Genomic DNA, 26,856 nt, shown 5'->3' with positions numbered 1-26,856 from the left:
GAAATCCATTGATTTAAAAGAAAAAACCATTAGATGTTCCTCTTATTTGCATTACAGCTCACTCATTTTACGTGCAAAATACTTTTAACAGTGCTCATTTTAAAGCTTATTTCAAGCACTACAAAACCCTATTTCATTAGAATGCATAAAATGTATCTGCTCGCCGCTAGATGGCATTAAATCACGCATCGATTAAATTTCTGACAAATTAAAAAACGGCATTGATCTTAAATATCTAGCTTAATATTGCACACTTAATAAAGAACCCATTTGTTAAATTTTTTACCTGCTACAATTTCGTTAATCGTAAAATTTTCGTTAAAATGCATATTTTTGGAGGTATTTGCAAACAAGTGAAAAAAAACAATTGACTGAGTTAATTATTGAAATACCATGCAAAGATAGTGTTAATTACCTTGTCACATTCCACATACATACATGTCACACATAAATAACTGATATCCCCAAATAATACATACTATACAATTTGCGCCCTCACGGGTAAACAGTGATGTTTACGAAAAAATGTTTCAAACAAAAGTTGTTTATTTTTTGATAAGGAACATTTTTTACATTTAAACTTTGTTCTATCTTTAACGGTTTACAAGATGGGTCCTACGGATTCATAGGGCAAGACCCAATTGACCTATGTTGCTCATTTACAAACTCGACTCACTTTTTACATCCTGAATACGCTGTAAAAATTTCATCTTTTTTCGTTTTTGAGTTATCGTGTTGTCAGACAGACGGGCAGACAACCGAAAATGGATTAATTAGGTTATTTTATAAACACCTATACCAAAATTTTGTTCATAGAATCAATATTTTTAAGTGTTACAAACTTGGGACTAAACTTAGTATACCTTGCATATTACATATATGCATGGTATAAAAACCGATGAAAAACATGAAAAAATTTCGAATTTTCAATTGCCAATAACTTGTAAAGTATTGGGTGTTTTGAAGAACTTTACAGAACATTTTTTCTAAAAATTAGGCCTTCTATCGATATCCAATGTTATTTTGAAAAAAAAAGTTTACACCACCGAGAAGGGGTTGCAACCTCCCCCAGGGTGCGTGCGGAGTTCAGATCATTAACACTTTTGAAGTTAATGGTAAGATAAGCCTAATTCCAAAATTTCTTGTAAATTGGTTCACAGTTAAAATATTCGGAGGTAAGACCCTATTTTTCGCTTCAATGACTGCACTAACGATGTTTAATCAAAATTTATCCTAATTAAATTTGAGAAGATATTTAGGTGTTGTGACAATTTTTCTTTATATAGATCGTATACATATTGGTAATTCGATACAAAGATTGAAGAAGGTTATACTCGGACTTATTTGCTCAAAATTTATCAATAAATCGAGTGTCGAAAATGTATGATGTTCGAGTTGCATTTTTTAACATTTTGACCCTTTTTTCCTACTAAAAATGGCGTATTGTACCAAAACTATGGCGTTCTTTTCGAAAAGAACGGAGTGTTTGGAATTTTTTGGAAATTTCAAACAACTGTCTCCGTAAAAATCATTAGATCTCGGTCATCACAGTTAATTTTAAAGCTTAAACTTCTAGAAAATTTGCATCATAAACTACCGCTTTGAGCCTGGAAAAATTGGAAAATGCGATCAAAATTATTGCTTATTTTTTATGAACTTTGGAAGCGTACAGGGAATGTACAAATGATTTTGCAAGAAATCGAATCACAGTCGTCTTATACAGAGTATCTTTTTTAAGTTAACATCTGTTTGAGACTTGAAAAATAACTTTAATCGATAAAAATGCTTCTAGGCACACACCATACGCAGGCATATTAAACTAGTATACTTCATAACTGGTAATCGATAGATGAACACTTTAAATTAGAAAGTTTTTATTGATTAAAAAAGTAACATTTTTCTCCAGACCTTTTTGAAAAAACCCTTCAGTTTAGACAAAAACGGACTGAAAAGTTTTCCCTAAAATTGTTTTTACGTATCAAAATTGTTATTTGGTATCAAAATTGTCATTTCGTATTATTGTTTCTGCGAAATCCTGTCTTAAACTATTCGGTTTACACAAAAATGTTTGCTTAATTATGAAGAAAAATTTTCTAATTTAAAGCGTTCATCTAATATTTTTCAGTTATGAATCAGAATGAGCTTTTAATTGAATGAACATGAAAACTTAGATCAAATTCAATGCCCGTATAAGATGTGTGCCTTTGAAATTAACATTTTTAATTTACAGCATTTTCCTCGATTAAATTTATTTACCGAGTTTCAAGCATATGTCATAGGCCAGTCATATCGAACACTAAAATCGCAAGAAAACGGCTAGTTCTGATTTTTTAATATGTTGTTAGGATCACTACTATCAGTAGCATATATCCAAGTTTGGACCTTCGAAAGACTGGTGCTAATTTCGCAGAACTCGAAAAATAAAAATCCTAAACAATGCGTTTTTTTAGAAAATATTTTTTATAAGTTTTTAAAATAAAAGAAATTTACTACAATTTGAGATCAGAACCATCTCTGTAGATTCAATACTTACCGAGATAAAGCTCCCCAAATATTGGCAATTTTTTCGAAGAAAGTGAAATTTATATTTTTGACTCTGATATCGGGGAAAATGCATGCAGGTACTGGGAAACCTTCAAACCATAATGGTTCGATTGTGTCACTTTGTCAAATCCAGTCGTACTCTTCATAATTTAAATTAATTCACATTGGTTCCGTTGTAATTTTCTTTGGTAGCAGTGGTAGCATATATTGTGCGCAACACTTTCTGGTTCGGTGATTTAAAGCACGGTGGGATTGTACATGAGTCCAAGTTTGTCACTTTAAAAATCTTCGTTGATCGAGTTAGAAATAAAACAGTTTTGGATCAATATTACTCGGCCAGGTTGACGCTTTTACAATTATTTACTCCGTATATATTTTACAAGTGTATTCTAAAATCGTTTCCTTAGATGTTTCGTCATATGCAAGTTTTTTTTCATCGAAATTAGCGAAGAAATCTTGCAGTTTTTCATAATTTTTAACCGACTTCAAACAAGAAAGAAGGAGGTACTCCATTCGACTGTATTTTTTTATGTTTGCTTTACCTCAGTACTTTCAACTGAGTGAATCGATTTTGATTATTCTTTTACTATTTGAAAGCTGGTGCTTTCCACGTGGTCCCATTTCAATTTGGTCCAGTTCTGACGATGGCATCCATGAGAAAACATATGTCTTAAATTTGCATTAAGTATGTGCACGACAAATGGACGAATAGCTCAATATTACGCCAACTGATTTGGATTATTCTTTTTTTAATGACAAATTAGTTAGTGTAGAAATTTTTCTATAATTTAGAAAATAAAGATGAACCTGAAAAAATCATTTGATCGTTTAGAACTAAGAAACCATCCCTACCATGTTTATGGATTTCCAGAGCCTCTAGTAGATTCATTTTTAAACCTTTTTGGGCAAAAAGGTAAAATTTAAATGATGTCGTAAGGTGTTTGCTCTGAGTCCACTAGGTGTTTTGCTAAAGTAGAATCATCAGTGTTGTTTTGATAAGATCCTAAATGTTCCCTTTTTTCAATTCAAAATTTCTACCGGTCTGCCCCAAGTATACTCCCGAGCAATCGTCGCAGGTTAAGTTGTAAATACCTGATTTTTTCATTTTTTCCACTTTTTTAAAATCAAATTCCACTTTTGCAAAACATCTAGTGGACTCAGAGCAAACACCTTAAGGCATCATTTAAATTTTACATTTTTGCCCAAAAAGGTTCAAGAATGAATCTACTAGAGGCTCTGGAAATCCATAAACATGGTAGGGATGGTTTCTTAGTTCTAAACGATCAAATGGTTTTTTCAGGTTCATCTTTATTTTCTAAATTATAGAAAAATTTTCTTCTAGTCAAATTGCCATTAGTTTCATTTTATATTTAATTATATTTTATATTAATTTATTTTATAACTTTTTAACCGTTTTTCTGAAAGAGAAAAAAATTATCTATTTTTATTTTTATTTATTATTTAGTATTTTTAAGTAATTTTTATCAATCGAGAACTGCCTTCATCTCTTTTAATGAGTAATTTTAACGATCTTGGATCATACAATAGGGTATTCCACTATTTTTGAAAAAGTACTTCAAAACGTTGATTTTGCTAATAAAAAGTCACCAAAAATTTATTTCGGAAAAATACACACGCTTTCTTGCCAAAAACTTAAATTAAATTTTAAACCTTTTTTAAACTGTTAAAAACGCGGGCATCCAATTTGATGACGTAATATGGGTGGTGTCACTATATGAAATAACACAAATAACTTTGACAGATATATTCATTGACATCTGATTATAATAAATATAAATACTTATTATCAATGTATTCGCCCCGTGTGTGAGTTTCGTTTCCATGGTAACGATACACTACTTTAATTTTAGAATTGTATGGATACATATATAATTGTATGGATTGCATTTAAGACTTACATTGAAAATTTAATATCATTGTCTCACAAATTTCAATAAATAATTATGATAATTTACATTTGAAAAATAATATTTGTGCAATTTGATTTCTTATTTTCACAATTTTTAATGCATTAAGTTTAATTAATTCGTGTTTTTCAATAATTTTAATTTGACATTTCTATAACATTAACATGTAAAGAACTGCAAATTAGTCATAACAGCCTCCTTTAATGCCAAAATTTTTCACTGGAAGCGCTGGCATCGATTTTATTGTCCCTACCATGGCTACGCACACAACGAATACATTATACCCAGCTGTCTACACTGAACTAATTGATGGTCTATGACTCATACCGCTATGACATCACAGCAGGGCTTACCCAAGTTTAGGTCACGTGATATACAGTTTAAAAATTACGATTTTTAATTTTAATATTTTACAAGAAAAATGTGCTTTTATGACTCGAAATCAGAATATTTAAGTATATCTTTACATAAGTTTTAACTTAAATAACGATAATACCCTATTGTTTTTATAAATATTTTTCAACAATTCTACAGGTTTCGTTATCACCTAATAATTATATAATTTCAATTTTAATTTTAGTATAAATATAGGTACGTTGTTTGTTTAAAATTATATTGTTATGAATTTTAAGCAAATAAAAATGTGTTTATTTAATAATTAAAGAAAATATTTCCTTAAAAAAAAAGTATAGTTTAGGAGTTATATTGAGAAAACCAAAAAAAAGGGTAAAAATTTTGAGGTTTTTCGAGTTCTTCGAAGTTAGCACCAGTCTTTCGAAGCTGCAAACTTGGATAAATGCTACTGATAATGATCCTAACAACATATAAAAAATCAGAACTAGCCATTTTCTTGCAATTTTAGCGATTTTTAGTGTAATATATGACTGGCCTTTCAACTTAAAAAAGCACCCTGTATATACACGTGTTTATCTAAGAGTGACTATCTTTCTTTACTTACATGACGTAAAGAACAAACTATTGGGTAATCAACACTGTCTTTACATGGTATTTCATCAATTAACTCAGTCAATTGTTTGTTCTCACTTGTTTATCTCTTTATGTTCACGGTCATCAAAAGTTAAATTTAATTAAAGGAAAGTTACTTAAATTTCGAAAAATTTTTTAAATATTTCATTTAAAATTAATGCTAGTATATTTTGGTATAATTCCATGACCCATCTAAAAAACTAAAAAAAAATTCCGCTAGTATTATTATGCTAAACTATTATATCGATTGGTTTCGTTTTATAGGATGAGGAACGCGAACCAGAACCAGAACCGGAACCTATACCCGAAACACGTATTGATGTAGAAATTCCGAAAATTACAACGGACTTGGGCAAAGATATACACTTTGTAAAATTGCCGAATTTCTTATCAGTTGAAACACGACCATTCGATCCTGAAACATATGAAGATGAAATTGACGAAGAAGAAACCTTGGACGAAGAAGGGCGTGCGAGATTAAAGTTAAAAGTTGAAAATACAATTAGATGGCGTGAGTTTTTAGACAAAGAAGGCAACAACGTAAGACAATCAAATGCTAGATTTATCAAATGGTCTGACGGTAGCTTAAGTTTACATTTAGGATCCGAAATATTCGATGTGTATAAACAACCTTTACAGGGTGATCATAATCATTTATTCATACGACAAGGTTAGTACAACAAAAATAAAAATCTACGAAGGGAAATTATTTACAGGTCTAACTGCAGTTGGAATAGGTACATTTTAGTTTCAAAAAATAATTAAAATCGAAAGAATAATGTCTGAGAATTATCTTCCCTCTCTGATAGGGGTTTAAAAGTATTTTGTTTATTTTTTTTACTCCAGTAAAAAGGGAGAAAAAAGTCGCAATTTCTAAATTTTTACCTATAGCACCGATTTTGATGAAAATTTTGGATTAAGCTTTGTTCATCCTCTCTAGATCAAAAGTTATATGGTGCCAAGTGATGCTTTTGCTCAAGGAGTCCTAATAACCCCTTCTAGGGGTGGAAATATATATGTTGAAAATAACGAGAATCGATAGTGTGATGAGTTCTAAGCAAAAAGTGTCATTTCATTTCAAAAGTTAATATTTTCCAAGTTATTGGCGATTGAAATTCGGAGTGTTTAACGCCTAATAACTAAAAAATTTGAAGTTTTTTGATAAAATTATCCCGTATACTTTTTAAAGTACTATAAAAGAACTTGAAAATGAAAAAATTTTCAAGCCATTTGCATGAAAATTAACGGAGTTATGATGAAAAAATTGTATCTTTTTTTTTATGTTTTATTCAGCACAAAACTGAAATTTAATTTATTTAAGTACTGACAACATAATCAAAAATTTCTAGCTGTTTCGGGCGGATTTAAGGAAAATAGACCCAAAAATAATAGACCGAAAAAATTTCTGTCATAGTGTCCCATTTTTGAGTGCATAAGGGCTAAAAACTTCAGAAACCAACCAACTCCTCTATAGCCAACAAACTCAACTTAACCAACTCGTAATTACAACAATACTCCAAGTCTATGAAATTTTCTGTCTATTTTTAACAATTACCATTTCGGATGTATATTTTTAACATTTTTGTATATTTGGATGTATATTTTTAACGAATTTGTTATTTTTAACATTAATAATTTTCCACCCCCTGGGGAATATCACCACTCTGCAACATATAATTTTTGTTTCTTGGGGTCTGTCTTATCTACTTACCGTCAAATTCTCAAATCGATTGGATTTATAGGAAATAATTTAGAAGTTTAATCATCGTATACTCGTGTTTAGACCAATATTTCAAAAAAATATGTCAAGTAGTAGTAGGGAAAAATTTTTTTTGATTATCAAACATATTGTAAAATATCATTAGTTTTGGGCGCGACTTTTCCTGTAAGCATCGCCCATAAATCAAATTTTTAAAGAAATAATTCGGAATTGTATATATTGCATATACCTTAGCACGAACCGCCCATAAAGTTGAAAAAATTGCATCAGCCTTATTAACTTTGGATCTCCTCTAAAGTACTTGGCTCGTGTATAGGCCATAAATTTGAATTTTATAGTTCGTGGGCATTATAACTTTTGATTAGCACTCTAATCTAGCTTTTCTCAGAAACATAAGAAAATAGCCAAGTCCTTTGCGTTGCTTGGTCGTTTTTTTTATCGATACTAAAATGTATCATTTCCGTCTACAGTCAGACCTGTATAAATTACTTGGAATAAAAAAAACCTAATTTGATTCGTGCAGGTACTGGTCTACAAGGTCAAGCTGTATTCCGTACAAAATTAACATTCCGACCACATTCAACAGAGAGTTTCACACATCGTAAAATGACGTTATCGTTAGCGGATCGTTCAACTAAAACTAGTGGTATTAAAATATTATCACAAGTTGGTATTGATCCAGATCAAGATCGCGCAACTTTATTGAAAAAAGAAGAGGAGAAATTACGTGCAACACCTCGAACGAAACCAACCCGAAGACGTGGAGATAAAGATACTCCACGTGTACATGTGGGTGGAGCAGGCAGTGGACCTGGTAGTGGTGGTTTTAGAGAAGACGATGCAAGTGACGATGAAGGCGCAATATCATTAAATGCTATTAAAAATAAATATAAATCAGGTTCAAATCAAAATAAAGGTGGTGGTGGTGGGGGAGCTGCCATTTATTCATCTGATGATGATGGCTCTGATTTGGATGCAGGTCGTGTTAAACGTATTGATAAAGCCAAAGTATTAAAAAGTATTGGATCTGATGATGAGAGTTCACAAGCAAGTGATTAAATTTAAATTATCCTCCACCAGTACCAGTACCACCAGTACAGTATCAAATCAATCAAATCAATTATTAACAGGACAACGTACAAAATATATTGTTTTAGGTCTTAAATACAATTCAAAGACTTCAATACTACACTTCCTAGGACCAGTCTATATTTTGGTAACTTATTTGATCAATATCTAATGTTTGAGTAGCCGTTGGTCATTGATTTTTACACATGCTATTTTTAAACGCTCTTTCCTAACTAAGGAGAATAAAAAAGTTTATTTTCTATGTAAAAAACATTGAAAAACAAACTTGCAGTTGTAATATTGGAGATCGGACTTTTTTAAAGTTTGTTGCCATAATATACATTAGCCCTAGACCTATTATGGGAAAATAGTTTTTAGGCCATCTAGCTGAAACTTTAGATTCTAGTGATCCTTCTTGATATATAAATAAAAAGTCCACTAGGCACAAAATCTTATAAACTCAGATTTTTCAGATATGTCCAAACATTATCTGGCATAATATTCGTCTAAAGAGAAGAAAGAATCAAAAGACTCTTTTTTTTAAAATAAAGATCCGTCTTATTTTCTTCATAGAGCGTAAAAGAAAAGAGACGGAACTAAATATCGCACGTCTCTATTTATAGACTATTATTATTTGTGTAAGTAAGTTACTGAACTGAATATATTTGAATTTATTGACATATTAAATGTTTTGTAAACAAAATCTACAGCATTAATAAATATTATTATTATTTGTTTTACTCTTCAAGTAAAATACACACTTTTGGCTTTAAAATGTCTTTCTTATCTCCTAAAACAATAATTCAATGAAAAGATTAAATTAAAAGCCATCAAATAATTTTGACATTGTGAATATTGTCATTAGCAATTTATTCTTCCTTAATGACGTTTCCTACGCAATATCTAGCAAAAACAGCTAAATGTGCAGATTTAGTGGCGTGAGTGCTGTCGTCAACGCATAACGATATTAAAGGAGATTAAAGGAGAAAAGTTAATGTCAATTTTTTGTTGATCTGTTACATTTCTGGTCAGGTTTAAGATTCTATCTTTTATTGTGCTTTTAGATAGAGGAGTATCTTTGATGCACTGAATTATCATACCTTTTTTATCGAAATCATCAAAAATGAGGGCGCACATGCTAATCGGGCTTGCTTCAAAAATTCTCTCGACAAGGATTGCTTGCCAACATATTAAATCATAGGCGTCGACTGTTTCTGAAACTATTTCTGACTTTCATTGCACTTGCAAGTAATTCCTTTTGCTCTGGTTCGCTCCTTAAATTAACGGATTTGTGATTTATTTCAATGTTTGCTGTGATTTGTTAGATGCGTTTAATTTTGATTTGCCCGCTAGTCAAAGAGCGCTAAGGTCGAAGGGCTTTGCTTCTTCCTTAAATCGTGTAACAATTTTCTTTATCTCTTCTAGTGTGGACATTTTCGCTTCACCTTCCATTTTGATAAGTATTATACGATTATTGTATTTAAAGTAACTAAACTCGTTTAAATACTGGAATTTTATTTTTCTGTACCGGAACCAGCTTTCCAAACTGAACCTTGTCAAATAACTATGCAAAAAAAAGAAAGTATTTTCAAGTGAAATGATAAGCTTTCGTATGCTTTTATTAAATTGTTTGAAACGAAATTTTTGCAACTTGCTATACTCTTTCAAATCTTATTTAAAAAAAAATAAGGAATACTTTTTTAATCACACTTTAAACCAATGAGAGGGATCCAGTTGCGTTCATTTTTAGCGTTGATGTATCAAATTTTTGAAATTTCAAATAGTTAATGTGTTTCACATCAAATGGCTAGTTGCGCACAAAAAAACTTTTGCTCTATTCGTAAAAAAGCTATAAAATTCATCTGTATTTTAAAAGAAATGTTACTGAAATTAGAAAACAACGTATTTTGTGCGTTTAAGACATAATTATGAGGGTAAAAAACCTGTACAGGGAATAGAGAATTTTCCCTTGCATTAAATTACAAGATTTATTTTCTTTTTTAAATAGGTTCAGTATGACTTTAAAAATGCACAAAACCCCTACAAATTTGGAAGGCGGAAGTGCTGCCATTTTGAGAAATACCGTTTCGGCCTATGGGACAATCCTACTAAGGAAGACTCTACCTAAGAATTTTAATTGGAACCTTTTTATAGGCCACTTTATAGACATATAATATTATACAGATGTACGGCTTCGCCATAATTATGATTGTTAATTATAGTAACACATTGAAACTAAATATAGAAAATTTATTAAAAAAAAAGCACAACACGATAAAGTACAAAATTTGTATTCGTTGTGTGCGTAGTCATGGTAGGGACAATAAAATCGATGCCAGCGCTTCCAGTGAAAAATTTTGGCGTTAAAGGGGGCTGTTATTACTAATTTGTAGTTCTTTACATGTTAATGTTATAGAAATGTCAAATTAAAATTATTGTAAAACACGAATTAATTAAACTTAATGCATTAAAAATTGTGAAAATAAGAAATCAAATTGCACAAACATTATTTTTCAAATGTAAATTATCATAATTATTTATTTAAATTTGTGAGACAATAATATTAAATTTTCAATGTAAGTCTTAAAAGCAATCCATACAATTATATATGCAACCATACAATTCTATAATTAAAGTAGTGTATCGTTACCATGGAAACGAAACTCACGCACGGAGCGAATAAACAGTATCCGAATACACAAAACAATAATATCAAAAGTATTTTTAAAAACACAAAACACGCAAAAGTCAAAGAGTGCAATATTTTTAAATATCAAAAGGAAACAACAACTTCCAAAACTCAAAAGCACGCTTTAAACACAATAATACAAAATAAATAAATATATCAACGCATTCTTATCGATCAACTGGATGATATAATGAAAAGTTCATTTTTTTACTAACGCGGCTCCGAGATCTTAAAAATATATAATTTATTTATTGACTTTTTGATCGATATCTCTTCTAATAATTGTTCAAACAATAAAATGATGATAATAATAACTTAACTTTTAAATTTACTTTCTTTTAAACTTTTTATTCTAAAATTAATATTATTAAAAAAAAATTATTTAAAATAAATAGATAGTGAACATTTATGGTCTAAAATGAACGATTGCGGAAATATGGGCCGAAACGGTTTTTCTCAAAATGGCCAAACTTCAAATTTGTAAGGATTTTGTGCATTTACGTGATTTTGTACGTGGTAATGAACCTATTTAAAAAATATTGCCATCGTAATTTAATGCATTATAAACAACTGTAACGGGCTTCTCTATTGCTTATAGTAAGGAAATTAATGAAATTATAATTTTGTGCCCTATTTTACAAACAATTATTGTAAAATATGTTTTATTAATTTATATAAAATACATTTTAAATTACAAAAAAAAAAAAAAAAAAAATTATTAATTCAATATAATAATCATAAATATTTATTGAAAATTTAAAAAATTATATCTTAAACATATTGAACAAAGAACAAAATACTTGTGCCATTGATCGTTGAATGGTTTTGGTATTAACCTTTTTTTGGTGCTATAATGCCTTCCAGTTGGGACTGAAATATTGTAAACAAAAACAGATTTATTAGTGAATCACTCAAAATTTTGCTATTGACAAAGAAAGGGATAAATTTATTGATTGACTGTGGAATCGATTTTTAAAATATCTTACGATATTAAAATTTTAGTTAAATAGCAGTCCTTCGATTTTCAATATTCTTCAAATTTTTTGGATAGACAAAATAAGTTTCCAAGATTTACTGACTAAAATAACGGGTATTTTGCCTGTTTTTAAAAGTCATTAATTTATACTTATTACAAAAAATTATCAGAAAAGGGCAGAATAATTTTTATGATTTTTAGAAAGCATGTCGCTTATTTTTGTCAAAAATACGATTAATTAGAACTAAGGATCCGAGTTAATGGACTTTTAACGTGTGATAATTAATGTGCACGTTACTAGCAGATATCAATTAAGACTGCTCATGCATGTTCTACAAGTTGAAAAAACATTAAAATGTATATTTTTAAATTTTTCAGAAATTATTACTCTTCTCGAAATTTCAAACAGGTATATCTCAGCGAAAAATATTTGGATCTGAATAATATATACAGTATGTCTACTTAAGTTGACTCCATATGGAAGACTTTTTTATTATAAGGTTCACGAAAAAAAGTTTGGTTCACGAAAAAAGGCAATAAAAATGAACGAACTGAAAATAACTGTAATTTCAATTTTAAATTAAATTTTGCAAATCCTACTTGTAAAAGTGAAATAGGGAGTCCGACTACACATGACAGTTGTGGTATCGACAGTAGGTACTACTTTAAATAAGAAGGTATTTGCAAATTTTCAACTCGGATAAACAAAAAAAATAGTGATGTTTACGAAAAAATGTTCCAAACAAAAGTTGTTTATTTTTTAATAAGAAATAAGTTTTACGTTTGGCATATTTCGACCAATTAAGAAGCTACAAAGTCGAAAAAAAAAACAAAATGTGCACATTTAAATTAGCTAGAACTTTTTTAATTTGGTATATAGTTTTTTTGTAATTTGTAATAAACTGTTTAAAACTTCCAACTACCTCCCAAAAAAGGGATATTAATAACTGTGGGATATTTCAAAAATGCAAAAATTTTTAGCTTTTAGTATCATGATTTTTGATTTAATTTTGTTGTGCTATTAACAATACAAAATATAAAAAAAATTGCTAAAAGTTTGCAATTTTCGCAAGAATTCAAAAATAACATTCTAATTTAACATAAAAATATATTTTTATAATTATTTGCACAATGAAACTTTGTCTAATTATTTTACGTTTTGTGTTATCATCAATGACTTTTAGAGCATATACGACAAATGAAAAAATATCGCGGAAACACGAAAAATGAAAGAATCTTTTTCCATAATTCCTATACTCGGACCCTGTTTAAAACCTCAATTTTCATGATTACCAAACTAACATTTCCAAAACAGATGAAAAGAATGTCAAAATTTGGGTGTAATATTGGATTGACTATGTAATTGATTAAAACACATTAGCCTAATGTAATTAGGTTTGAGAGCAATAAAATTATTAACAGGTGTAAATGTGAGTTTGGGGTGTAAGTAACATAGTAAAAAATTAAACTCGAGACCCTTGGAAATTATGAAATGGGAGCTCATTTTAGGGGTTGAAAAAGTTTTTTTTGCGATTTAGGGCGAAAAATGACCTACTAGCGGAAAATGTTCAAAAGAAAGTTCTTGATAATAATAAATTGGAAAACTTTTGTACGGGACTTTTCCAACATAACCTCCAATTCTATGAGAAAATCGCGAAAAATTTTTTTTTTTTTTTTTTTTTATTTCTCAGGCAAAACAAATTTAATTTTCATGAACCTTGGTGAAAGTGTTTCTTTTTTAATACAGAACAAGTATGAATTTTTATGAAATGGTACAGTAAATCCGGCATTTTGACTGGAAAAAATTACAATAGTGACTCTGAGGTTATAGATCGTTAGGGGGGCATGTAAACTTTAAAAAAAATTAAGAGAATTTTTCGTTCCGCTGTTTTTGAGAAAATCCAAAAAAATGGGAAAAAACAATTTGGAATGCGTTTTTCTCGGAATCTATTGATTTAAGGGAAAAGTTTTTCAAATAAAAAATGTAGAAGACACTGTCAGCTACATTTTATGTCATTGGAGCAACGTCATACGAGTTAAATTACAAAAAGTAGGTGGCGTTAAAGTATCAAAAAAAGGGTTTTCTACGATTTTCATTAAGAAAAAATGATTTTTTTGTAAAAGTGTAAATGAAAAAGTTGTTTGACTCAAAATTAGCTTCAACTTTTATTTAAACAATTTTTTTGTAAAACTTACCGTTTTTGAAATACAGCTTGCTAAAAAATCTGAAAGTTAAGTTTTTTAAAATTTTGAAAAGGAGTACTTGATTTCCTTTTTATTTTCTTGGTTTATTTTAAACATACATTGTTTTACTATAGCTCGGAAACGGTAAGTTTTTCATAAAAATTGTTTAAATAAAAGTTGAAGCTAATTTTGAATCAAACAACTTTCTCATTTACACTTTTACAAAAACATCATTTTTTCTTAATGAAAATCGTGAAAAACCCTTTTTTTGATACTTTAACGCCACCTACTTTTTGTAATTTAACTCGTATGACGTTGCTCCAATGACATAAAATGTAGCTGACAGTGTCTTCTACATTTTTTATTTGAAAAACTTTTCCCTTAAATCAATAAATTCCGAGAAAAACGCATTCCAAATTTTTTTTTCCCCATTTTTTTGGATTTTCTCAAAAACAGCGGAACGAAAAATTCTCTTAATTTTTTTTAAAGTTATTTAATGCCCCCCTAACGATCTATAACCTCAGAGTCACTATTGTAATTTTTTCCAGGTCCGGCCTTTTTTTCGTCTATATTGACTGAATCAAAATTGAAAAACAATTTTTTACATGAGATTTTTCAAATTTTCCGTTAAAATTGCACATTTTTCAACGACAAACTCTCTTGATGTTTTTTCGATTTTCATATTCTGCTTGGGTTTAACCGTTGAAATGTCTATTTCAAATGGTCTATCTAACTAAGCTCAAGCAGAATATGAAAATCGAAAAAAATATCAAGAGAGTTTGCGTTGAAAAATGAACAATTTTAACGGAAAATTCGAAAAATCTCAAATAAAAAATTGTTTTTCGGTTTCATAAAAATTCATGCTTGTTTTGTAGTAAAAAAGAAACACTTTCACTAACATTCATGAAAATTAAAATTTGATTTGTCTGAGAAAAAAATAAAATCGAAAAAAACAGTTTTTCGCGATTTTCTCATGGAATTTGAGGATATGTTGAAAAAAGTCCTCAAAAATTTTCTAATTTATTATATCAATAATTTTTCTGCTGAATATTTTCCGCTAGGACGTCGTTTTTCGCCCTAAATCGCAAAAAAACTTTTTCAACCCCTAAAATGAACCCCCATTTCATAATTTCCAAGTGTCTCGAGTTTAATTGTTTTATACTATGTTACTTACACCACAAACTCACATTTCCACTTAGTCGCTTTTAATAATTTATTAAATTAGGACGATGAAAAATATTAATTAGACTACATAACATACACTTGTACACTTGTACATATTACTTAGTACTTGCCTTTAATTGTAAATTAGTTTTCTTTAACAATGTAATTTCTTCATTATGTTTACGTTCTGATGTTGCTGTTTGTTCAGCAAAACGTCTCTCAGCTAATTCAGCTTTAGATCTTTGTTCTATTAATTGTCTTTCTAAACTTGCTTTTTCATCCTTCAATCGTTCAACATTCGATTCTAAATCAGCTTTACCTTGTTCTGACTAAAAACAAAGCTGTTTAAATCATCAATGCAAAGATGTTTTGTTTAAGAGCTAGCCCAACCAAAACATACAAACATTATCTCATAATTATCTCATCTGTCTGTTAACCTGCAGCAGCAGTACATTTGATATCAGCATTCATTTGTGAAAGACATCATCAAGTGCATTATATTAATTTATTAATTAAGTTATTAATTTATAAATGATGAAGATCGTTTCTTTCTTAGTCCATAATTTAAGCCGTTTCTTTTGAAATTATTTTATTATTTTATTCAACTTTGCGTTACTTCAAAACATGCCTTAGATCGACAATGTTTGAAGATCGGTTAAGCATATCGAGAAGTTTATTGATCCTAAAATCCTTTCCGATAGTTTTGAGGGGTTTAAAGTGGTGGTAGATTCAACAAAAATTTTTTTTTTTCGTTAAATAAAATTTTTTTTTGTAGTCTAAAATTTTTCGAAGGAAAAAACCTAACTGTCATTTAAAGTTCCAAATTTTCAGTGAAAAACGAAAAATTATTCTAAACGAAAATCAAAAAATTCAAAATTTGAATCCAAAGTATTTAGATTCCAAAATTTTTTCGTACAAGAAAGAGGAAGATGTAAAACGCGAATATTTGTAGAGCCTATACGTGTAGAATTAGAAAATGTATAAGTACTAACTTCAAAATCTTTTTTATTATAATTGTTATTTCGAATGTGTATGTGAAGTAATATGGTGTATACTAGAATACTATCGATTTTCTACAAAAAAGTAAGGATACTTTTTTGTAGAAAATATTTTGATCTAAAAAACACCAGTAAAATATTATCAAAACCTGAGAAGTTTGCACATAGTTTTACCGTACATTGACAAGGCTACTGACTTTTTCCAGATTTTATTTTAAGATGGTTGAATTTTGGATTTTTTTTTTCAACTTAAGTAGGGATGAAGAAAGTGAAGTACCCCCGAAAAAAGCTGCAAAAATTGCTGATTTTAAAATAATTTAAAGACAATTTGAAAAAAAATAATTTTTTTATGTTGTTAAGGACCCAAATGTTCTTGATTGGAATTAGTCTAATCGTTCTACCTTTTTTTAACAAAAAAATTCGTTACAGGGCAAACTCAGCGGAAAAGGATCGAAAAAGGGATTACTATGTTGAGTAAAAAATTCAACAGCTGAATATTTGCCGGTGAAGAGAAGTTGGGGCTTAAAGCGTGGCAAATGCTTTTTTACGATTTACGGCGTAAATACTCGTCCTATCAAAAAAAGTTAAATGAAATAGTTCTAGACAGTAAAAATAGAACTTTTATTTTTATTATTTTTTAACATAACTTCAAAATTTTCGAATAAAACCCAATAACCATTTTTTTTGGTTTTTCAATTTTTTATTCCGCAAAAAAAAATGTATTCGTTATGTAATTTGGAACAATTGAATTTATTTGAATTCCAAATAGTCTGGTTATGGGAATATCAGTTATGTATGTGTGTGTAAAGTGATAGAGTAATCAATACTGTCTAGGCATGGTATTTAAACAATTAACTCAGTCAATTGTTTGTTTTCACTTGTTTTTATTACGTAATTAGCGCTACTGGCCGTGAAAGACAAAAAAACGTGGTTTTTGGTAAAAAAATAAAATTTTTCAGTTTTTTGAATTTTAAGATTTCAATTCAAAATTCATATTCATACGTATATGAGACAACTTCTACACAATATTACATCAAATATATAATTAGTATTGCATAAAAAAATTACAAAATGGGAATGGACAATGAAATTTAATCTATATATATATAAAAATAGAGTGTTTGTTTGTATGTCCCCGATTTTCCCTAAAACTAACCATTGACCTTCGGTAGGGGATTATGTCATTGGGTAGCCCTTAGGCTCCCATTGTGAATAAGGGAGTTTGGTGGGGGTGCATTGTGAATAAGGGAGTTTGGTGGGGGTGGAATTAAAAATGATCTAGGAATTCATAGAAAATAGATTAAAAAATAGTTCTAATAATTTTCAATAGATGGCGCCACTGTCAATAGTACAATTTTCACTAGATGGCGCTACTGGCGCAAATGTCTTTCGATTTTTCTCGAAAATTCTGGAATGTTCCATGGATTTCTATCGAATTTTCTCGAACATTCTGGAATGTTCTATGGATTTCTATCGAATTTTCTAGAACTTTCTCGAATATTTTCGAATGTTGTATGGATTTTTATTGAATTTTATCAAACTTTCTCGAACAATCTGGAATGTTCCATGGGTTTCTGTCGAATTTTCTAGAATTTTTTCGAACATTCTGGAATGTTCTATGGATTTCTATCGAATTTTCTAGAATTTTCTCGAACATTCTGGAATGTTCTATGGATTTCTATCGAATTTTCTAGAACTTTCTCGAATATTCTGGAATGTTCCATGGATTTCTATCGATCTTTCCCTTACTTTTCCGTACACACAGAGAGTGTAGACATAATATTGGGATCGGCCAAAAAAATCTTACTGTTCCGTACACACAGAGAGAATTAAAAAAAAAGTCTTTCATTTAACAATTTTGATATTTAAATGTGCAAAAACAACCCAGCGAAGCGGGTTTAACAGCTAGTTATTATATAATTTTTCAGTTTTTTGCAATTTAAAGAATGTTTTTATGAATAGTGAAACATTTTCTTTGATATAATCAGTCAATAAAAATGATTGTGCAACGTTTCCCAACAGAATAGCACACAATCAATTAATGTGTTAACACATTCAAATCAAAATATAGAAGGAAAATGCCAAAATGGCAATGTTTTAAAATTATAAATATTTTACTATTAATTTTCTTGAAAATGCAGTTTGATTAATAAGAAAATATGAAGTTTGATGTGAAACAAAATTTTGAATGCAATAGAATTTTACTTTTTGAAATAATTGAGTGAACTTTAAATTTTTAAGGATTCTGCCCTCCCTTGGCGATGCCTATGATAATTTATCTTACGATATTAAAGCTGATAATTTATTCTAAGAGGTCAAGTAATCTGATACCTCCCGATTTTGAGGCGAACTCATTATCTACAAAACTTCTGACTAAATTGTTTAATACAATAATCATAATCGTAATTCGTTGTGTGCGTAGTCATGGTAGGGACAATAAAATCGACGCCAGCGCTTCCAGTGAAAAATTTTGGCGATAATGGACGCTGTTATGACTAATATGCAGTTCTTTACATATTAATATTATAGCAAATGTCAAATTAAAATTCTTGAAAAATACTAATTAATTAAACTTAATGCATGAAAAATTGTGAAAATAAGAAATCAAATTGCAAAAATATTATTTTTCAAATATAAATTATCATTTAAATTTAAATTTGTGAGACAATAATATTAAATTTAATCCATACAATTATATATGCATCCATACAATTCTATAATTAGTGTATCGTTGTCATGGAAACGAAACTTGTACACGGTGCGAATAGTAAGAGTAGATTATTCGGTGAAAAAAGCGAAATGTATGTCACGATAAAAACAAACAAACTTGGAAACGTTACCGCAGTCTGAACCGTATTTTACCATTATAAATGATGACTGAGTGGTCTTCCCATTTACTTATGATCGCAGTTTGAATAAAATTTTACCAACTATTTCATATGGTATGTGGCCTATTTCATTCGTGAAGAGGAAGATCTCAGCTTCACCTCAAACCTAAATTGAAGTATGTGTTAATTGATGGGTTAAGGATGTACGAGTCGAGTGTCAGGGTAGTTTTGAAAAAAAGGCTTGATTTTTTGGTATATGAAGTTTGACTAATAGTCGGCTAAAGGAATAAATAAAATAGCATTCTTAGGGAGTACTCAATAATAGTTCCGATTTTTATGATTTTTTTCAAAATGATTTTTTTAATCGACTTCAAACAAAAAAGGAGGTTATCAATTCGACTGTATTTTTTTTTTATATGTGTTACCTCAGAAATTTCGTCTGGGTGAACCGATTTTAACGGTTCTTTATCTATTTGAAAGCTGGTACTTCACGTGTGGTCCTATTTTATTTGTCCAGTTCAGACAGAGGCATCCATGAGAAAACCATAAAAGTCTTAAATTTGCATTAAGTATGCACGACAAGAGGACGAATAACTCAATATGACACCAATCGATTTCGATGATTCTTTTTTTAGTGACAAATTAGTTAGTGTACTTCAGTTTCACTAAAAATCGCAAATATAAAAAAAAACTTTTAACAAAAAGAAAACCGACTTCAAAAGAAAAACTTTTCCAAAACAAATTAATATGCACTAAAAAGTAAAAAAATAACGATAATATAATGTAGTTAAAATTATTGTTATTTTTGCAGTCGGTGTCAGCCAAATTAATGTAGCAAACTAGCCTGTCACAGTTGTTTTCTTGGCTGACACCGACTCCAAAAATAACAATAATTTTAACTACATTATATTATCGTTCAGCAAAGTGAACATAATATAATGTAGCAAAGTGAACATAATATTTTCAGGGAAGTGAAATAATCTGGAGGGGAATGGGCAATGTCGCGACTGGTATAACAACGCGCAGCTTAAGCGCTAATGATAGAAGTTTGAAATTTCGAGAGGATATTGATTTTATACTGTGGGTGTTATTTAAAAATATCTTTTTCGAAATTTATCTCCTAAAAGGGTGAAATAAGGGATGAAAGTTTGTATGAAAATATATACAAAGCTTCATTTTTGAGTTCTCTACAAAACTGATTTTAAAAACTCCTTTACCTATACAATGCTACATTATCAGTAAGTAACATGGGCTGTATTTTATTTTCAAAAAATTAAGGTCCCGCACCAAAAATTAAAAAAAATTCGTTAAAAAGTAAAACTGTCATTAATTGTTGTGAGCTTTAATTTGTGGAAGTTCATTGTATTTTCTTAATTAGTTTCGACAATGGGATAAAACCCGAAACATGTTAACATATTTTTTAAAATAAAAATAGTGGAATTGCAAATTATAATAAATAAATAAATATTTTTAAATAATTAATTTATAAAATTTTATTTTTCTAAAACTAAATTAAAACTGTCATTTTTGAGTTCACTAATTGATTTAAAAATTTTTTCACCTATAGAATAATGTTACATTATCACCAATTAGTATCGGTTGTACATATTTTATTTTTTTTAAAAGCTAGGGTTCCGCACTAAAAGTTAAAATTCATTTTTATTGTTATTAAGTTTAAATACATTTTTTTGTGAAAAAAATCACGCTAGAGTGATTTTTTTAATTAAGTTGTACATATATTGTTTGAAAAATATAAATAACTAGCAGTTATCCACGTTATAGCCTTCAATTTTCTTAACTTCCCTTTTCTTCACTATTTAATGAATTTTAACTTTCAGTGCGAATCCCTAATTATTTTGAAAAGAAAATACGACCATGTCATTTGCTGATAATGTAGCATTCTATAGGTGAAATAATTTTTAAAATCGGTTACGTAGTGAACTCAAAAATGTCGATTTCACTATTTAACGGATTTTTACTTTTGATACGGAACCTTAATTTTTTAGAAAATAAAATATAGCCCATTTTACTTGCTGATAATGTAGCATTCTATAAGCAAAGGAATTTTTAAAATCAGTTAAGTAGGGAATTCAAAAATGACGATTTGCATATATTTTCATACAAACTTTCATCCCCTATTTCAGCCTTTTAGGGGATGAATATAGAAAAATCCTTTCTTAAAAAACACCCACAGTAACTATCAAATATCATCAAGTGTCCTAGAGTTAACTGTGTACGTTTTCATGAAAAACGTACATTTTTAGATTCGAACTGATTTTAACAGATTTACAAGATAACTCAAAACCGAAAAGAGATATCAAAGAAATTTTTATAGCGTGCCCAGGACGTAAAAAGTGAGGTTGAGCTCGCAAATGTGCAACATAGGTCAATTGAGTCTTGGATCCGTAGGACCCATCGTGTAAATCGTTACAGATAGAAATTTTTGTTTGAAAATTTTTTCGTAAACTTTGGTGTCTATTCTCTCTAAAACTATAGATGATAGGGAGTTGAAAATTTGCAAGTAGCTTCAACTAGTGGTCTTATGAATCATTCTCGAAAAACGAAAAAAAATTATAAAAAATACTTTCGAAAATCAATAAATGGCAGCCCATTATTGTGAGTTTTTTTTAAACTTTTCTAATTTATAAAAAAATAATGCAAGTACAAATGATTTTAAAATCAGTAATTTTCGCAGCCGATTCTTGCCACGTAAAGGCAGTAACACAAGCGTTAACGTGTCAGATGTAATTTGAATAAGAAAAGGTAACTAAAATCGAGGTGTATTGAAATAAAGTAATATTTTGGTGAGTCTTGTTGTTAGCTCTTAAACTTCTTATATTGTGTACATACCAGTAAAGCTTTACGCATTCCAAAAGCTACACTACTAATATATAAAGTTTGATATGCTTCCATTGTCATTTTGAGTTCATCACGCACTCGTAATAATAACAAACCACGTTCAGCACAATTGATTGTTACTTGTCTAATAATTTCATCTAAGTAAATTAATTACAACACAAGTAAATATAATTTAATTGAATTGAATATCATAATTATTAAATATTAATATACTATACTATAATATATTAAATTACCAAAACATTGCGTGTATAATTGTCTTCGTATTGGACAAATGCCCGTTTCTCTGGCTTGTCTCTGATGTAATCGCATATCCAATTGTTCTTGTAATGATATCACATCTAATCTAGTTGCAGGTGTTGTTGATACCTTTCAAAATAAAAAATATACCTGCATTTCTAAATGAATATACTAATGGTGCATTGCATTGCATTGTCATTCACTCCACCAGCGGCGTGCATTACATATAGACAGAAAGACACTGCCTACCCTATATAATTCAGACAAATATGTATAATCATGTTCTGATATCTAATATTATTTACCTACGAGTACTATCAATAAACACAACATCTTAACGGGTATTATCTATAATTCCATACGGCATACATTGAATTTTGAGTAACTTTGCATTGCGCTGCACTAGCGCTGTCGAGTGCCTCCAGACAAAGTATAAATACAATAAAATGCCACACATAAGAACGGATAGAAAGACAGTGTCTTTTACAACACGACAAACTACGACATTTAACGAAGTAGCTTCGTTTCTTATTGATTTAAATACACCTACACTACAAGTTTGATTGATCAGTTGTGAGTTGATCTCCACACTTTATAGCGATTAATAGCAATATTATTTTCGTCTTATTGCTTTTATACTGAGTCGAGTCGAATATTGATTGTTTTGGTTTGTTTGTGGTTTTATTATAGTGTTTAAGATTTTAACATTAATAATAGAGAAAAATGGATAATATTCACTGCCAAACTTGTTCAGATGGTGTGTGTATAGAAAAAAAGGACATTTTCAAAACTATCTTTCGATGAAAAAAACCAAGTGATCGTGAAAGGTCGTTGTACACCGGATTTGTAATTAATACAAACTAAAGGTAAAGTCAATCGTAAATTCAACACAAAACGATCTGATTCATATTATTGACGGACAGATTGCAAATATAGCAATCGTTTGTTTTGTTTCCCTTGTCTACTATTTGCCAACAATAAAACCATCTGGAATGATACCGGTTACAAAAATGTTCATAATTTTTCTACGGCCGCAAAAAAACACGATTAATCTGAAAAACAATTAGGAGCTTCCCTTAGTATCTCACCTTTGGAAAAAATCCGTATACTACTAACACCACCATCTTTTAACTGCTATTACTTATTTAATTTTAATCTTTAAAGATCAGCCAATCTATGGATATTTGTGGTTACAAATCCCTACATCTTTATTTACTCACCATGACGATGAACCAAAACCAACATACAGTATTTTCGATTATATAGTAGCTTTTAAAAATTTCTGCCTACTCTGTCTAAAAACTCCGTGCACGCCACTGCACTCCACCAAAAAATTTTGCGAGTGTATATGATGAGATAAATGAAAAAATATTCCAAGAAAATTTGAATGGCATTTTAGCAGTTGTTTGTCTTTAAATATGGCAAAGAAAGCTCTTTTCGAATCAATCAGATTAACTATTGTTATTTAGTCAAGTTTTAAATTGACATAAATGTAGCCGAAGAAATGCCTTTCTGTAAATCCAAATATCCACCACCAGTTGGACATTTATTTTTCGAGGTTAGTGATGGACAAAAATTACAAATTTGTTTTTTACCCGACTGTCAAGGAGTGGTTATGTTCATCGCGCGTATCTTGTATATATGTTTGTAAATTTCTTTATTGCATTTTTCATCATTATATTTTTCTCCAAAACCCAAGTATTCTTAGATCGGTGTTTGAAAAAAGAAATTACAAAACCTATCGAGTAAGGCATCAAAATAAAGGAAATTAAGAGGGGATTACAAAAATATAAATGTTATATGTTTAAATTTAATCAGGAATAATAAATTGGTTTAACAGTTTTAATATAGCATAATAAGAGGGTTTTTTTAAGTGCTAGGAAACTAAAAAGACTAAAATAAAATTAATAATTAAACAAATAAATAAACCGAATGTGTTAAATAAAATCTGAAAAGAAAGAAACAAGTCCAGTAGTTTACATAGCGAATTTAACAGACTGTTAAAGTCGCTATGCAAACTACTGACCTTGTTTCTTTCTTTTCAGATTTGATTTAACACAGTCGGGTTATTTATTTTTTTAATTGTTTATTTTTTCTTTGGCTGTTTTAACTTGGAAATACAGATATGAATTCTTTATTTAAAAGAATCTTAAAAATCACTCTACTCTATTTTTAGTTAATTTACTAGTTAGTAAGTATTCTTTGTACATTGTTTTGTAAAAAGGTTGATGGTTCTTTGAAATAGGTGGTATATCTGTCATTTTACCACATTTTTAATTTAAATTTAGCCTTCTGGTAACGCAACTCATCAAAAACAAGCAATTTGATTTTATTAAATAAAACTTGAAAACAATAATATAAGACCTGTTGTCTCCAAGCTTGTCCATCTTCTTCCCATTCTTTTGGTGGTAAAATTGCATTTAGTATTTCTTCAACTTCGCGACGAACATCCGCAGATGGTGGGGCACATTTTGGACGAGTTGGTCCACCTGTATCACCGATTTCTTCCTATACAAAAATAAAAATATGATTATTTCTGCATAAATTTGAAGAATGATTACAACTTGAGAGGAGAGTGAATTGATATTTGATAAAGTAGATACGTACTTTTTTCTTGTCTGGTTGTTGAGTTTGTAAAACTGGATTATCATATTTGACTAAAGTGTCTGCTTGTGCTAATATACGTTCTGTCATCGTCTTTTTTATAAAATAGATGTGCTGTCAATCGGTCAATCAATATGTAGTTGTAGCGGCAAGTAGAAGGTAGGTATTCTCATTCATTCGTTGAAAATGTTCTCTATTTTTATTTTTGTTTATTTTACATAGTTACAATTTCATTGATCATTTAAATATTTCCATGGTAACGAATTCCGATGTTATAGATATAAATACATTTTTAGATATTATTATACAGGATACAGGGTTTTTAAAAAGTGTGGATCAAGACCACGGATCTAGTAATTATAGTAGGGATGTAGTATAAAGTCCTACTTTAGACGAGGGGGGTGTATCACTCAGGGGGGAAGCAATGTGCCTACTTTTAATTGGCTGCGGCTCTCATTTGCGGGAAATTCAAATAGAACGACAATATTTCGTATGTTTTAGATTTTAATATTTCTATATCCATGGTTTTAGATTGCCTCAAACAATATGCCTGCTTTTGATTGGTTGCGGCTGTTCGCACTCTCAATTGCGGGAAAATTTAAATGGGTAACGAATTCTGCGTGTATTGTAGATTGGCCCGAGCAAAAAATCTTTCTATTTAAAGTAAAATCTTTTACCCTAAAGAAAAAAATGTATTTTTTTTTTAAATAAATTTAAAAATATAATATTTTTAACTAATTACCCTTGGATGAAGGAATATACCTTTAATATTCCTATGACCGACTAATTACCTAAAGAATATATCGTAAATAATTCGTAAAATAATAAAAATAAAACTTCACTTATTTAAATTAAGATTAGGTTCACGGGTACATAATTCAATACATAAATAAGTAATAATTTCCCCAAATAAATTTTTACATTAATTTCATATTTAAAAAATTCTATAATACGTTGAAATTTATTATTGAAAATTAATCGACGTATTTTCGATCCCTTATAAAATATTCCTATATCCATGGTCAAGACATAAAAAAACTTGTGAAAAACAATTTGAAAAACGAAAAAATATGTGTACAATATTTAAAAAAACAATCTAAAGAAATTAAAATTGAACCCTCAAGTTCATCCCCTAGCCTGTAATAAGGGTCAACTTTAAAATCTTAGATGGAAACACCTCATTTTACAAGCTTTTATTTAACTTGCAATATACTTATGTATGTATGTTTGTATGTTTGTCCGGATGAAATCTTGCAACTCAATTTTGAAGCAGTTATCCTCAACCGATTGAGCTGAAATTTTGTATACATCTTTAAGGACCCACAATAAAAATATTTAGCTAGATTATAAAATTATTAACTAGCTAGACCGGTTTCGATTGCTTTGGCAATCCTCTTCAGTAGCATTAAACCTCTTAAAATTAAAAACTCTTAAAATTAAAAAATTAATTACAAAACTCCGAAAAAGGCCGCATCACCTTGAAACAAATAATAATATTTTTATTGTGGGTCCTTAAGGAGCTCCGTATACTTAGCAGATAAAATTGTTATTTTTCACTCAAACTATTTCCATTCATTTGGGAATCGTTTGGGAGGATTTGGGAATATAATTTTAGAATTTGGGAATTATTAGTTTTCCTGTAATTAATGATTCTTTTTTCAGCGTATAGTTAGCAGGTAGGAAATTAAATCCACTTAATTTTTATGTTATTCGAAAGGAAATCATTTGGGAATTACGATAAACACGGTTTCAGAGTTTGGGAATGTATAATTAATTAATTACATCTATTTTTTAGTTGATTGATAGGTTATGTTAATTAACCGTACACCTGAACCATTAATTGTTATATAGCAGTATGGCGCCAATATTCAAATATTACTGAATAATTTATTTTATAATTTATGTAAATGTTAAGTTTTATTTTGCCTTAAAACTGTTCTTATTCAATTGTAAATCGTTTGGGAAGATTTAGGAATATATTTTTATTATTTATAACTGATTAGTTTTCATTTAATTAATTAGTTCTTCAAAGCGTATACTTAGAAGCTAAAAAATTAAATTTTCACC

The 26,856-nt window shown here is 29.3% G+C and overlaps 2 protein-coding genes across 2 annotated transcripts in view; one reads left to right on the top strand and one right to left on the bottom strand.

Annotated features, from left to right (window-relative positions):
• The window catches only part of LOC123305833 (another transcription unit protein), a 33,819-nt gene extending 23,286 nt beyond the window's left edge, over positions 1 to 10,533 (top strand). The window contains exons 7-8 of the mRNA XM_044887669.1: positions 5,724 to 6,129; positions 7,703 to 10,533. Coding sequence (XP_044743604.1) covers positions 5,724 to 6,129; positions 7,703 to 8,238 — 942 coding nt within the window. The 3' untranslated portion in view covers positions 8,239 to 10,533. The remainder of the gene's footprint in view (positions 1 to 5,723; positions 6,130 to 7,702) is intronic.
• A 1,132-nt stretch (positions 10,534 to 11,665) lies between these two features.
• LOC123305837 (axonemal dynein light intermediate polypeptide 1) lies at positions 11,666 to 24,976 on the bottom strand. Its single transcript, XM_044887674.1, has 6 exons — positions 24,793 to 24,976; positions 24,550 to 24,693; positions 22,182 to 22,314; positions 21,937 to 22,082; positions 15,392 to 15,589; positions 11,666 to 11,806 (listed from the first exon to the last, which is right to left on the bottom strand). The coding sequence occupies exons 1-6, from the start codon at positions 24,877 to 24,879 to the stop codon at positions 11,768 to 11,770; spliced, it is 747 nt and encodes a 248-aa protein (XP_044743609.1). The 5' UTR covers positions 24,880 to 24,976; the 3' UTR covers positions 11,666 to 11,767.
• Positions 24,977 to 26,856: the final 1,880 nt, after the last annotated feature.

This window comes from Chrysoperla carnea, chromosome 1 (assembly GCF_905475395.1).
Source record: "Chrysoperla carnea chromosome 1, inChrCarn1.1, whole genome shotgun sequence".
Lineage (NCBI taxonomy): Eukaryota > Metazoa > Arthropoda > Insecta > Neuroptera > Chrysopidae > Chrysoperla > Chrysoperla carnea.
The sequence above is the reverse complement of the archived record's forward strand: the minus strand, read 5'-3'. Positions and strand labels throughout refer to the sequence as shown.

Coding starts and splice junctions, on each gene's coding strand:
- LOC123305837 (XM_044887674.1), bottom strand. CDS start 24,879: ATGACAGAACGTATATTAGCACAAGCAGACACTTTAGTCAAATATGAT. Junction 22,083..22,181: donor ATTATACACGCAATGTTTTG/GTAATTTAATAT, acceptor TAATTTACTTAG/ATGAAATTATTAGACAAGTA. Junction 15,590..21,936: donor GAATGCGTAAAGCTTTACTG/GTATGTACACAA, acceptor CTTTGTTTTTAG/TCAGAACAAGGTAAAGCTGA.